Source organism: Nothobranchius furzeri, chromosome 13, assembly GCF_043380555.1.
Source record: "Nothobranchius furzeri strain GRZ-AD chromosome 13, NfurGRZ-RIMD1, whole genome shotgun sequence".
Lineage (NCBI taxonomy): Eukaryota > Metazoa > Chordata > Actinopteri > Cyprinodontiformes > Nothobranchiidae > Nothobranchius > Nothobranchius furzeri.
Window position 1 is genome coordinate 64,291,875 of NC_091753.1, and position 15,000 is coordinate 64,306,874.

Genomic DNA, 15,000 nt, shown 5'->3' on the forward strand with positions numbered 1-15,000 from the left:
CACACACACACACACACACACACACACACAGTTAAAATGCACACACGCACACACACACACACAGAGAGTTAAAATGCACACACACACACACACACACACAGTTAAAATGCACACACACACACACACACAGTTAAAATGCACACACACACACACACACACACACACACACACACAGTTAAAATGCACACACGCACACAAACACACACAGAGAGTTAAAATGCACACACGCACACACACACACACACACAGTTAAAATGCACACACACACACAGTTAAAATGCACACACACACACAGTTAAAATGCACACACGCACACAAACACACACACACACACACAGTTAAAATGCACACACACACACACAGTTAAAATGCACACACGCACACACACACACACACACACAGAGTTAAAATGCACACACACACACACACACACACACACACAGTTAAAATGCACACACACACACACACACACACACACACACACACACACACACACACACACACACACAGTTAAAATGCACACACGCACACACACACACACACATAGTTAAAATGCACACACGCACACACACACACACAGTTAAAATGCACACACGCACACACACACACACACACACACACACACACACACAGTTAAAATGCACACACACACATGCACACACACAGTTAAAATGCACACACGCACACACGCACACAGTTAAAATGCACACACGCACACACACACACAGTTAAAATGCACACGCACACACACACACACACACAGTTAAAATGCACACACGCACACACACACACAGTTAAAATGCACACACACACACAGTTAAAATGCACACACACACACACACACACACACACACAGTTAAAATGCACACACGCACACACACACAGTTAAAATGCACACACACACACACACACAGTTAAAATGCACACACGCACACACACACGCACACACACACACAGTTAAAATGCACACACTCACACAAACACACACAGAGAGTTAAAATGCACACACGCACACACACACACACACACACACACAGTTAAAATGCACACACACACACAGTTAAAATGCACACACGCACACACACACACACACACAGAGTTAAAATGCACACACGCACACACACACACACACACACACACACAGTTAAAATGCACACACACACACAGTTAAAATGCACACACGCACACACACACACACACAGAGTTAAAATGCACACACGCACACACACACACACACACACACACACACACACACACACACACACACAGTTAAAATGCACACACACACACACACACACACACACACACAGTTAAAATGCACACACACACACACACACACACACACACACACAGTTAAAATGTGCACACACACCAGGACCTTCACACAAAGCCAGCTGAAGAAGTGTAAATGTCATCAGTTTTTATGATAAACACTAACAGGAAGTGTTGGACTTTATTTGTTTTTCATTTTTAACTCCTCTCTAGGTCTTCATGAACTGGATGCCATCAATGATCAGGAGGTGAAGGACTTCCGCTGTAAGATGTTTCGTATCACAGAGGAGAAGATGCAGCAAGCTCAGGTGATGACGTGCACAGAGTGGTTACAGGCGTGCTGCTCCCCACAGCTGGAGCCCACAGCAGTGACCCTCGTCACAGACGGCGTCAACGACCGACCAGCTGATCTGAAAGTCTTCATCCACTTTGACCAATCCCAGGTGAGCTCCTGCGCCCCAACTGCACAGCCGTTAATCATTTAAGATAGACATGTTTTTATTTTTGTTTAAATGATGCATTAATGGATCACATGAGGGCTGATTTCCATCGGGATCAGTTATTATTGATGCTGCTGTTGTATAGCACTTTCTATGTTTGTACCGAGACAGAACATCTAAAGAGAAAACTAAATAAAGTTCATTAGAGCCGCGTCAGTCTGACCTTTTCTTTGTTTTTCTGAGAGATGACATTTGAAGCCCCCGTCTAGAGCCGTGTGTAAAGTCTCAGCTGCACACATTAAAGAGCAAGTCACCCCATACAAGAAACTTACTTCGATCCCTCTTCATGTTTGAAAAATGCAACACATGCTGTCGCCTTGCAGACCGAGAGGGCGGAGCCGCAAACCAATACACACACACACACAGGCTCACAACAACATTGTGACATCATAAGGACCAGTTTACATCATAGCATACCTCTTAGCCAATAGCGGTGGCAGATTTAAATTCAAATGCAGTGCAGAGTTTTTACCTGACGACGGCACGACACTGCCAGTTTTAGGCAGAATATTTAAATTTTAACTAAGATGCACTGAAGTACCAAATTATTGACGACACGTGTGTGCAGCACGATTAGACACGCATTTATGTAGTTTATCAGCAAAAAAAACCCTAACCCTTTAAACACAGGAATGAAGCTTTGCTTTTATTCAGTGGATTTATTTAATGACGCTGAAACAAACATGCGCCCCATGCAGCTGAGAGCAGATGCTGTTGATCATTTTCCCAAGATACAAAAAACAACATTTAACATTCCTGTTAAACATTCCTGCCTCGCATAAAGAACTGGGATTACCGCGCTGACTCACAACACCAACCGCCTTGTGTGAGTGGGAGAAGTCATGTGACTCCACCAGAGCGTACTCATGTTACTGTAGCTCTGGATGTTTCTCCTTCTGATCCTCAACAGTAGGGCAGCATCACAAAAGTCACGTGGCTGAGCCCAACTATCCAGACATGTGATAACACGAGTGGGTCGGAACCATCAGTGAAACAGTCTCTCTGACGCTCACACTCATTCGCTCAGGAGACCAGAACGCTGATTAACAGGAGCTCCGTGGGCTCTCCGTCTCAGAAGTCACCTCGTCCCTCGATCTGCCGCGCTGCCACTCGTGTAGAAACGATATCTAAGAGGAAAACAGACGGCCGTGTCCCTGCTGAGTCTCTGGGTTTCGGCTTTGATCAACATCACACAGAGTATCCGCGGGTCCTTAAAAAGTCTTAAATTTGCTTTTCCAAATTTAAGGCCTTAAAAATGACAAATAATCCTTAAATACAGTTTCCAAAGGTCTTAAATTACTAAAGACCCAATAAACAAGATTCTTTTATTTCTATAAAAATTTTGTGAATTTTGTAGTTAGTGTTCAGCATTTTTTGTGTACGATGTTGCCGTAAGCGGAACCGTACGCATTCAGCTGGTTGTGAAAGGGGGCTACTTTTAGATGAGCACATTAGCTGGTTAGGCTAGTGGGAGCTTGCGCCATGGGGAAGTGCAACATTAATGGTAACTGGATGGCTAATCCCACGTTTCGCGACGTGGTTAGCACCGGTTCCAGGCAATAGCTGGAAATTATAGCTTAAATTAAATTTTTAAAAGTTGCTTAAATTTGGTCAAAGTGGTCTTAAAAAAGGTCTTAAAAAGTATTAAATTTGGCTCCCTTAAACCTGCAGATACCCTGATCACAGACAAACAGAACCACCTAGACGGAGACGGGCCATCATCAGGTGGATGTAGTCAGGGAGGGCAGACCCAGTGAGCTTCATTTCAGACAGGAAGTGAGTTTTACTGTGTGATTATCAGGCTGAACTTAAGTGATGTCATCAGGATGTCTGTCGTCCTTCACCACACTGCCTCGCAAAGTTAGCCTCCAACTGTTATAAAGAATAGAAAAGTTCAGAAGTTTAGGTTCTTGTTTCGCTCTTGCTGAGTGTTTTCCTGCAGCTTTGTCCATGTTTAGTTCATTATTGATCAGCGACATTTGTATTAAACCTGTAGGAAATCTCTGCCAGCAGGTGAGCAGCAGGTAGCGATGCGTCTCCGAGCACACGTTTAAACACAGCAAGCGTCTGTCTGGTGTCTCAGGTGGGGCTGGTTTTCTGCAGCAGAATCAGAGGGACTGTCGACCCATGTTGGCATGTGTTTGTGTTTGTTTTAGTGATTTCCTGATGTTGTCACAGGCCCAGCAGGAGATAAGTCACTGTGATCTTCTCTCTGGTGTTTAACTGTTTTTATGTTTTAAACATGAACACGAGGGTTTTATCTCTCTACCTAAAGCAGTGAGAGTCGTTCCTCTCTGCTGAGTCCAATAAAGATGGCAGCCACAGCTGACCGATAACACGTGACCCAACACAGCAAGCAGTACGGACAGAAGAGGAACCAGATCAGTCTCTTTCTGATGCTGGACTAACATTTACTCTAAAGATAGGGAGGTAGGGCTGGGCGACACGGCCTAAAATCAGCATCACGATATATTGAGGGTTTCACCTCGATGACGATGAATGGACGATACCTGCAGGTATGCGCAGAAACAAGCGTTGTCCACTAGATGGGGCCGTCACACGTACTAGTTGAGACATTTAGACCCGACTCCAGGTGGTACAGCTTCTTAAAATGACAGCTTCTCAACTTTTTGTATTGTCAGATTTATTGACATGGGAAAACGATCTGGATGAGAATCAGAAATTTTGATAACAATACATTTTATTTATTGATTTAGATTTATTGCCCAACCCTACAGGAAGGAGAAAAGGTGTAACCCAACAATTCCAGGACATTTGATGCTTTTATTCAAAGTTTGAGACCATTTTCACGTCTCGTTCATGACGAAGGTTTACAGATGACTTCTCTACAGAAACAAGTACTTTATTTTCAGTGAAATGTTTTATGTGTTTAATGTTTTTTTTACCACGTTATCTAAAATGATTTTGTGATGCCCACAACTCAATAGTTTGGACTCGTTCAACATTGTCATTTTTGTTTGGATCCATCTTTTTTCTCTCCTATTGGCACCTTGAAGGACTCCACCAGTCTAAAGGTGCCCATGTCCTGCACACCTTCCGAGCTGATGGAAATAGCGGTGAAGAAGTGGCTGACCACGCACGCCCCTGAGGACGAGGCCTACAGTCGCCAGTACGTACTGAGGGTCAGCCAGTGCCTGGAGTTCCTCTGTGGAGACCATCCTTTGATTCAGTACAAGGTCAGTGGTGTCCCGACCCGGGGAGCCTGCTACTCCATCTGCTGGACGACTCACCGTAGGAGAAGTTCTCCCGCATCAGCTCAGCATTCGATAATTATTATCCAGAACGACATCTGTCTGGTGATTTTGAGCTTTAGTCCCAACAGCAGCAGGTTTCTACCGGTTAGATCCACAGCTGCGTGTTCGGCACAGGTGCAGATGATTACCACTACTACTACTACTGTGTGTGTTGGTCGTTTTGACCCGTTCACCCTGCTTGGTCCCTGTAGTCACACACAGGAAGTGTGAAGGATGGGTTTAATACAGGTTCAGTAGTTATTGTGTGGTGAAAACAGCAAGTTGTGCTTCTGCTCTCAAAAGCAGGAAGGTGTGTAAAAGGAAATCACATGAAAAAAACAAGCAAGTAGTTTTAGGAGAGAACCTGAAATCTGGTCCCATGTGGCTCACGCATTCCTGTCAGGTGGAGGTGGGTCATCAGGTGTGTTTAGGGCCTTTTCACACCTGTAGCTCATCTCCTTTCTGCTTCCACCTTCTCAAGAAGCTTGATTATGTGTTCCGCTAAAGCCCGCCACCACCCTGTCTCTCACACAGTACATCCGCAACTGCCTCCAAGCCAAGGAGTCTCCTCACCTCACCCTGGTCCACACCAGCACCGTGAAGATTATGTTTGACAAGGAGATGTCTGCCATCGGAGCCGTGGTCAGCAGAAAGTCCTCCAACCCTCCTCTACCTCTGCCTCCCAAGAGACGCCCCCCAACGGTTAGTCTTGCATCCTGTTTTGTCTCTGCTTTGACCCAGGCGTTATCGTGATGTCATTCACACATCAGCGTGGAACAACCTGATCTGAGGCTCCTAAATGCTCTTGTGTGTCCTAGATAACGCAGTGTTTGCTCTGCCGTTGCACCGTACATCACAGTTTGAGTCTCCTGTGCAGAACTTCACAGGTGTGGGGGGTCGGCTGCTGCCACACATCTTGTGTGAAGCAGCATGTTCCAGAGCTCTGCCAGCATTTGCCACATTGTCAGAAACCGTCCGCAGTCCCTCGCTGTGCCACAGCTGCAGCTGCTCGCCGTGTGTCTGCATTTCAGACGTCAGGCTCGGTTTAATTGGTTTTAATTAGCCAGCCTCCCTGATGCTGAGCGGGCTCTCTGTGCTGTTTGGGGACAGCAGCAGCTCAGGAGTCGAGCAGGTTGTCCACTACTCAGAAGGTTGCAGGTTCTATCCGACCAGAGAATGCTGCTGTTGTGTCCTTGGGCAAGACACTTAACCGGCTTGCCTGTTGGTGGTCTGAGGCACCGGTGGTACCGGTGTTGGGCAGGCTTTGCCTCTGTCAGTGCGGCCCAGGGCAGCTGTGGCTACATGGTAGCTCATCCCCACCAGTGTGTGAATGTGTGTGTTGTGAAGTGCCTTGGGGGGCTGTAGAGGGTGCTCTACAGTTACAGACCACGTACATGAAAAACATTGCAGGAGCGAGTCATCGCCCGAAACCTGGAAGATTTACAAATAATTAACACACACACACACACACACACACACACACACCTCGCCCAGCTTGTGCAGCAGCAACATGCTTCAGACTTTTATATGAATTTATATGAATTAAATGGGCTGCATGGTGGCGCAGTGGTTAGCACTGTTGCCTCGCAGCACGAAGGTCGCAGGTTCAAAACTCGCCTTTCTGCGTGGAGTTGCGTGTTCTCCCCATGCATGCGTGGGTTTCCTCCGGGTACTCCGGTTTCCCCCACACATCACAACATGCCCTATAGGTTATAAAAAAAAAAAACAAAAAAAAAACTTGTACGTCGCTTTGGATAAAAGCGTCTGCGAAATGAATAAACATAAACATAAACATAAATGTATGTAATTAATATTTGTAGTTGACTACTTTGTCCCTGAAATGAATGAATTTCCTTTTACTGTTTTATTACTCTGATTCTGTTGTTTTATCTTGTTATTGCAACCAGTTAATTTGTGTATTTTTACAACTGGGGTTGCATTCTAGGTTTGATGTTTCATCAGCCTGTTGTACATTCTTTGTGAGGGTTAGGGCTAGGCTCTTTTTACGTTGCCCTGTTTCTGTGTTCAAGCACTTTGGCCAGCTGACATGCTGTTCTTACATGGTTTCTGTTAATAGCTGTGGTATGGTGCAGCGGTGAGGATGGAGTGTTCAATAAGATGTGATGTTCCATATAAATATGAAATATGAGTCAGAATGATCTTTGAATGTTTGCTTTAGGTTACTCAAGGTGCTTTAACTATTCAGGGAACACACACTTCATATTAATTCAGACAGAGTCAAGGATATAGTTATAAAAATGAATTTAATGCCATTTTCCTGACTAAAGATTACACATGACGAAGTATGAATGCCAGATGTTTTAGCAAAACCTTTGTGAGTATCTGAGAGATCTTGTGATGTCTGGGTTGTAAAATCAGTTTGCTGTACGGTTTAATAAGCTAGAGATTATTCATAAAACCATCCGATGCCATTTGTGCCGAGTCTTCGCACCTTTGTATGAAGGTCCCTGTGCAGTCCAGGGGGTCAAAAGGTCAGGGTGGATACTGCCGGTGGCGAGACCTCTGGGCATGGAACCCGTAGGTAACTCCGAGCATGACCCGTCTAGAGACGGCAGGAAGCTGGAGCATCTGTTTTGTGTCTAAGGTGTTGGGTGGATCTTAAGAGTCATTATCTATCACTCGCAAGCGTTGCAGAGAGGCTTTGACCTTGGGGTCAAAAGAGAGGATGGCTCCAAATGCTCACTCACCAGGAGGCAGCTGGAGAACTGAGGAATCAGGAAGTGACTCCTGTATTTATCAACTCTTGTTTATAAATTTAGACAAATCAGAATTTGACAAGTATTAAAGGCGTTACCAAAGACCTCAGAGAATCACGCCTTCACTCAGATACTCAGATGTTAACTCAGTGTGAAGAGAAAATGTTCTCACACATGTATGTGAATATATATATATATACATATATATACATTCAACAAAAATATAAACGCAACACCTTTGTTTCTACTCCCATTTTTCATGAGATGGACTTAAATATCTAAAATTCATTCCAGATACATAATATCACCATTTCTCTCAAACATTGTTCACAAATCAGTCTAAATGTGTGATAGTGAGCACTTCTGCTTTCCTGAGATAATCCATCCCACCTCACAGGTGTGCCACATCAAGATACTGATCCGACATCATGAGTAGTGCACAGGTGTACCTTATACTGCCCACAATAAAAGGCCACCCTGGAATGTGCAGTTTTGTCTCACAGCAAAATGCCACAGATGCCACAAGCATTGAGGGAGCGTGCAATTGGCATGCTGACAGCAGGAATGTCAACCAGATCTGTTGTTTGTGCATTGACTGTTCATTTCTCCACCACACGTCGTCTCCAAAAGCGTTTCAGAGAATAAGGCAGTACATCCAACCGGCCTCACAACCGCAGACGACGTGTAACCACACCAGCCCAGCACCTCCTCATCCAGCAGGTTCACCTCCAAGATCGTCTGAGACCAACCACTCAGACAGCTGCTGAAACAATTGGTTTGCATTACCAAACTATGTCTGCACAAACTGTCAGAAACCGTCTCAGGGAAGCTCAACTGCATGCTCATCATCCTCATCAGGGTCTTGACCTGACTCCAGCTCGTCGCTGTAACAGACTTGAGTGGCCAAATGCTCACATTCTATGGCGTCTGGCACGTTGGAGAGGTGTTCTCTTCACGGATGAATCTCGGTTTACATTGTTCAGGGCAGATGGCAGACAGCGTGTGTGGCGCCGTGTGGGTGAGCGCTTTGCTGATGTCAATGTTGTGTATCGAGTGGCCCATGGTGGTGGTGGGGTTATGGTATGGGCAGGCATCTGTAATGGACGAAGAACACAGGTGCAGTTCATTGATGGCATTTTGAATGCACAGGGATACCTTGATGAGATCCTGCGGCCCATTGTTGTGCCGTACATCCATGAACATCACCTCACGTTTCAGCAAGATAATGCACGGCCCCATGTTGCAAGGATCTGTACACAATTCTTGGAAGCTGAAATTGTCCCAGTTCTTGCATGGCCAGCATACTCACCGGACATGTCACCCGTTGAGCATGTTTGGGATGTGCTTGACCGGTGTATACGACAGCGCGTACCAGTTCCCACTTGGGCTGCACGATTTTAGAAAAACCTGCGATATGCGATAACAGTGATTAATATTGCAATGATGATATTACTTGCAATAAATAAAAACTTAACTCAGGAACAAAAATAATCAAAAACAAATTTAAATTACAAAAAATATAAAAAAGAGAAAAGCAAGTGATGCGAGGAAAGGGAAAACAAAATGAACGAGAAAAGGCAATCACTGGATCCCGGGAAAAGCAGAATCAGCAGAAAGAGCAGAACAAAGCTAACTCAGGTGTTTGCTAACCATCAAAATTAAGTGTCAGGTCAGGCATGAGAACCCACCCAACTGGCCAATGGGTGAAGAGCTCTATTTGATTTGTTAAAAAAAACATCATGCCTCCTTTGACTGACAGAATGCATCATGTGTAGCAAACATTTGAGCTGACCATTCGTTGCGATATTTATCTGTTCTTTGTGATAAGCATATTGCGCATGTTGATATCGCGATAACGATATATTTGTGATATATTGTGCTGCCCTAGTTTCCACTAATATCCAACAACTCCGCACAGCCGTGGAAGAGGAGTGGGCCAACATTCCACGGGCCACAACTGACAATCTGATCAACTCTATGCGAATAAGATGTGTTGCACTGCATGAGGCAAATGGTGGTCACACCAGATACTGACCGGTTCCGAGTCCCCAGCTAAGATGAAGGAATTCAGGAGAAGGGTTTATTATGGCTTCCCTTCTTGGCAACAAGGTCGTAGAGTCGAGTGTGTGTACCGGTCTGGAGTCCAGTACAGTTAGCATGTATCAGGACACGTGATACATGCTAACTGTACCGGTCTGGAGTCCAGTACAGTTAGCATGTAACCGGTACAGTTAGCATGTATCAGTACACGTGATACATGCTAACTGTACCGGTCTGGAGTCCAGTACAGTTAGCATGTAACCGGTACAGTTAGCATGTATCAGTACACGTGATACATGCTAACTGTACCGGTCTGGAGTCCAGTACAGTTAGCATGTATCAGGACACATAATACATGCTAACTGTACCGGTCTGGAGACCAGTACAGTTAGCATGTATCGGTTACATGCTAACTGTACTGGTCTCCAGACCGGTACAGTTAGCATGTATCAGGACACGTGATACATGCTAACTGTACCGGTCTGGAGTCCGGTACAGTTAGCATGTATCATGACACGTGATACATGCTAACTGTACCGGTCTGGAGTCCAGTACAGTTAGCATGTATCAGGACACGTAATACATGCTAACTGTACCAGTCTGGAGACCAGTACAGTTAGCATGTAACCGGTACAGTTAGCATGTATCAGGACACGTGATACATGCTAACTGTACCGGTCTGGAGACCAGTACAGTTAGCATGTATCAGGACACGTGACACATGCTAACTGTACCGGTCTGGAGTCCAGTACAGTTAGCATGTAACCAGTACAGTTAGCATGTATCAGGACACGTGACACATGCTAACTGTACCGGTCTGGAGTCCAGTACAGTTAGCATGTAACCGGTACAGTTAGCATGTATCAGGACACGTGATACATGCTAACTGTACCGGTCTGGAGTCCAGTACAGTTAGCATGTAACCAGTACAGTTAGCATGTATCAGGACACGTGATACATGCTAACTGTACCGGTCTGGAGACCTGTACAGTTAGCATGTAACCGGTACAGTTAGCATGTATCAGGACACGTGATACATGCTAACTGTACCGGTCTGGAGACCAGTACAGTTAGCATGTATCAGGACACGTGACACATGCTAACTGTACCGGTCTGGAGTCCAGTACAGTTAGCATGTAACCAGTACAGTTAGCATGTATCAGGACACGTGATACATGCTAACTGTACCGGTCTGGAGACCAGTACAGTTAGCATGTAACCGGTACAGTTAGCATGTATCAGGACACGTGATACATGCTAACTGTACCGGTCTGGAGACCAGTACAGTTAGCATGTAACCAGTACAGTTAGCATGTATCAGGACATGAGACACAGTTTGTAACTTCTGGTCATTTTGATGAAATACTCGGCCTTTTGGTATGCTACAGCGGTATGGTCTCTTCATATCCGTTAAGTGCTCTTATTTTGATAAGTCGCTCTGCAGGGGCCCCTGTGCGGTGTGTTTTTTTTTTTTTGCACATCCTACCTGTGTGACATCACCATGAGCCGCCTGGCCTCATGTGTGTTGTGTGTGTGTGTGTGTGTGTCTCTCTCTCTCTGCTGGAAGCTGATGGATGTAAAGGAAATGTTTTCTACATATTTTCTTTGCTGACAGCGCTCTCTCTCTCTCTTTCTGCCCTCCCCTTTTACCAGCAAGTACAGACGAGTGTGTGGAATGTGTCCAAACCCTTTAGGATAGACCTCCTGAAAGGCAGCAAGGTGAATGCAGAAGAGACCGCCAAGGTAAACACGCTCACCTGTCAGACATGCTTCAGACATTCCACCAAATCACTTGTGATAATCAGGAGACTGCTTGTAGAAAGCAAAGGTGAGAGCTGAGGTGTACACACACAGGTCCAGGTGAGGGCGGGGCTCTTCCACGGCACCGAGCTGCTGTGTAAGCCAGCGGTGAGCAGCGACAGCAGTGGACGATCGGAGCACACCTGGAAAAACAACACTCTGAAGTTTGAGCTCTCCGTCAGCGACCTGCCGCGCATGACCCGCCTCTGCTTCGCCATCTACGCTGTCACAGATAAAGTCAAGAAGCAGAAATCCACCAAGAATGCTCACAGCAGCAAGTATCAGACCATCCGCAAGGCAGGAAAGGTGGTGAGTGGACCTGCCAGATGTTTCTTTCATGCTCGGAGCGCCTGTGATGTTGCTCTGACTGATAACTACCTGTGTGACCAGCTCTACCCTATAGCCTGGGTCAACACCATGGTGTTTGACTACAGAGGACAGCTGAAGACCGGAGACGTCATCCTGCACTGCTGGTCTTCCTTTCCTGGTACAAACGATGCCTCTGGGGTCAGCCCAGCTCCAGCTGAAGGGCGTTTTATACAGAACAGCTCTGTGTGTGTCTCACAGATGAACTTGAGGAGATGCTGAACCCAATAGGAACCATTCAGACCAACCCTTACACTGAGAATGCCACAGCGCTGCACATCCACTTCCCTGAATACTCTTCACACCCAGTTATATTTCCTCCGTTTGACAAGGTTAGTTTGCAAATGTTCTGTGTGTTTGAGATCTGGTAAAGACACCAGAGCAGCTCTTCCTCGAAGACCTCGCTGCGGCTGAGTGCTTTTCAGAGCGGGGCCTGGTGATTATCATGAAGTGGTGGCTATTAGCATGAGAGGATGGAGACGTGCCGGGCCTGCCTAATGCACTCTTGCTGGAAGTGATGTATCAGTGCGCGCCGACTTATCCAGCTCTCTACTTTTACTTTGCAGATACTGGAAAAAGCGGCCCAGCTCGTCGGCGTGATTGAACAACCCATAGTGAGTAATTGCATGCATGCCGAGTGCACACGAGGACACAGCAGTGTGAATTAAAGTCTAATGGTCGTTAGACTGAAACATTTCCAGCTTTCTGTTCGCATTCACACTCAGAGCTCAAATTAAAGCCATGGTTGCTGTTTCCTTGGAAACCTTTTGCTATCATGTGACAGGGAGTATTGGTAAAAGTGTAGAGTACAGTCCGAAGCATGTTTTCAGTTATTCCACCTTTTTTGGTTCAGCACGTAACTCCACATGTGTTCATTCGTAGTTTTGATGCCTTCAGTGAGAATCTCCCAATGGTCATGAAAATAAAGAAAACACATTGAATGAGAAGGTGCGTCCAAACTGTTGGCCTCTGCTGTTGATTCACCTACTTCTGATCTAAGGACGCTAGTCCGATTACGTGTGTGTTTTCCTGTTCTCACACCCCTCTGCTGGGTGTGTTACAGCAGACATGCACGGAGGGCGTGTCTGCTGTAACACACCCAGAACGGAGATCCTTCATCTGAAGTTCAGCTTTAGTTTAGCATGCGTACTTTAATATCATGTGTACTTGGTCTGCTGGGACCCTAAGGTCCTCTTTAAACGGTGAGCGGACACTTTGGGACACTCCTGTCCTCTTCTTTTTTTTAACCAGGAAAAAAAATCCCATTGAGATAAAAAATCCCTTTTTCAGTTGAGATCTGGTGAAGATGGGCAGCAGCAAGCATCACACAAAGTTGCAACCGGTGTCGGTACAAGATCTGCTCGGGTGCAAGATCGGCTCGGGGTCCGTCGACTGCCGATGACGTCTAAGTAGTTGATTGGCTGAACATGAACCTTACGGAATGACGTAATCACGTTACGTTGTTATCACGTTACGTTGGTCCAGGCAAATCTTTCTATTGGAAAGATGGACAACTTTTACAAAGAAATCCATCATTACCTCTTTGAAAATACACTTTTAGCATAGAGCTGCATGTATATTAGGGCTGAACGATTAACTGCATGTGCAATTAAATTACGATGTGACAAAAGGAGATTTTCTAATAGCAAAGGCTGCAATTTGGCAGCGAGTGGTTAGCGCAATGCTAATATACATGGAAAAACCCATAGGAATGCTAATGCTAATATCACCGATTACATGATTACAAATTATGAATTAGAAACGTGCCAAATGATTACATTTGGAGTCTAATAGAAAGTAAAACTACCATCAATCAAATAAGTACAGACAGGTATTTTAGTAAAGCCAGAAAACTTTGAACTCCAGAGTTTTGGCTAGCAGCTATGAGCGTACCTGAACTACTCATGGACAAGACGTCAAAAACTCTAAACACAAAATACTTCAATAAACAGGACACACTTCTTTCCTGCAAATACAATGTCACAGGTGTTGCTAATACCTATGATCCTTCAAGGGATGTGCTCAAAGAGGAGTTCAACATTATGAATACAATATAGTGTTTTATTTTACAAATACCATTATAAACACAAACTTACGTCTTAAGAAACATTATTTTAATAACGAAACTGCTAAATTCTTTCCAACAGTATAGATGTGTAGTGTATTTTGTCCGAGTGGGTTTGCCGTACTTTGACGTCATCGGCAGTCGAAGGACCCCGAGCCGATCTTGCACCGACACCGGAACTAAAATTCACAGATAAAAAACACGTGCTATTAAACCGGTTAGCAGTCTGCGTGAGACCGCTGCATGTCATGTAGTTGAGCTCAGGATTTCCCAGTTCAGATTTAGAAACAGTGAAAGGAACTCTGTCATCTTCCAGTCAGCCGGCAGTTTGTCCGCGCCGAGGGTGCTAAGTGTGACTGGAACAGAAAGCAACAAGCAGTCCTGCAAACAGAGAGAATAGCAACCGGCATTTTTCATTTCCAGGAGGCTCTTCTGAGTCTTGCCTTGGCCATAAATCTGTAAAAGTGAGTCTTCCTCCTGTTGGTCAAAGCAGGCCATCCTACCTGAGAACAAAACTCACAGTGCTGCATCAGAAATGTACGCTTGGTGATGAACCTCAGAGCAGCATGGTACTCCGTGTCGAGCTAACAAAGACATGTAGCAGAAGCATTCTTATATAAAATGTCTCATGATCCAGCACAGGTGCAACCGTTGCAGCAACAAGTCGCTTCCATGCATTCAAACAGAAACACAACTTATCTAGAAAATAAAGACGCTGTTTAACTTCAGCTTAGTCGACAGATTCTCTACACGAGGTTTAAAGGTGAGTGAATATTCCATCAGAAAACCCAAATATCTGTAGGTGTGACCCAAAGCCTCAACAGTGGTTGCTGAAGGTTCCACCTGGGCCCGCCTCCTTGAGTTGGAAAACAACATGAGCTTAGTTTCATCTGCATCGAGAACAAGTTAAAGCTGGACAGCAGCAAAGCTTTCTGCACCGAGTTTGTGTGAGAGTGTCGCTGCAGCTCTAAATAACTGTCATCAGC

The 15,000-nt window shown here is 45.3% G+C and overlaps 1 protein-coding gene across 2 annotated transcripts in view; it reads left to right on the top strand.

Moving 5' to 3' along the window:
- The window catches only part of pik3cb (phosphatidylinositol-4,5-bisphosphate 3-kinase, catalytic subunit beta), a 101,312-nt gene that overhangs the window by 67,739 nt on the left and 18,573 nt on the right, over positions 1 to 15,000 (top strand). For both annotated transcript variants that reach the window (XM_070543768.1, XM_070543769.1), the window contains 8 exons: positions 1,486 to 1,715; positions 4,790 to 4,969; positions 5,561 to 5,728; positions 11,437 to 11,526; positions 11,638 to 11,892; positions 11,974 to 12,070; positions 12,151 to 12,281; positions 12,516 to 12,563. In XM_070543768.1, coding sequence (XP_070399869.1) covers positions 1,486 to 1,715; positions 4,790 to 4,969; positions 5,561 to 5,728; positions 11,437 to 11,526; positions 11,638 to 11,892; positions 11,974 to 12,070; positions 12,151 to 12,281; positions 12,516 to 12,563 — 1,199 coding nt within the window. The remainder of the gene's footprint in view (positions 1 to 1,485; positions 1,716 to 4,789; positions 4,970 to 5,560; positions 5,729 to 11,436; positions 11,527 to 11,637; positions 11,893 to 11,973; positions 12,071 to 12,150; positions 12,282 to 12,515; positions 12,564 to 15,000) is intronic.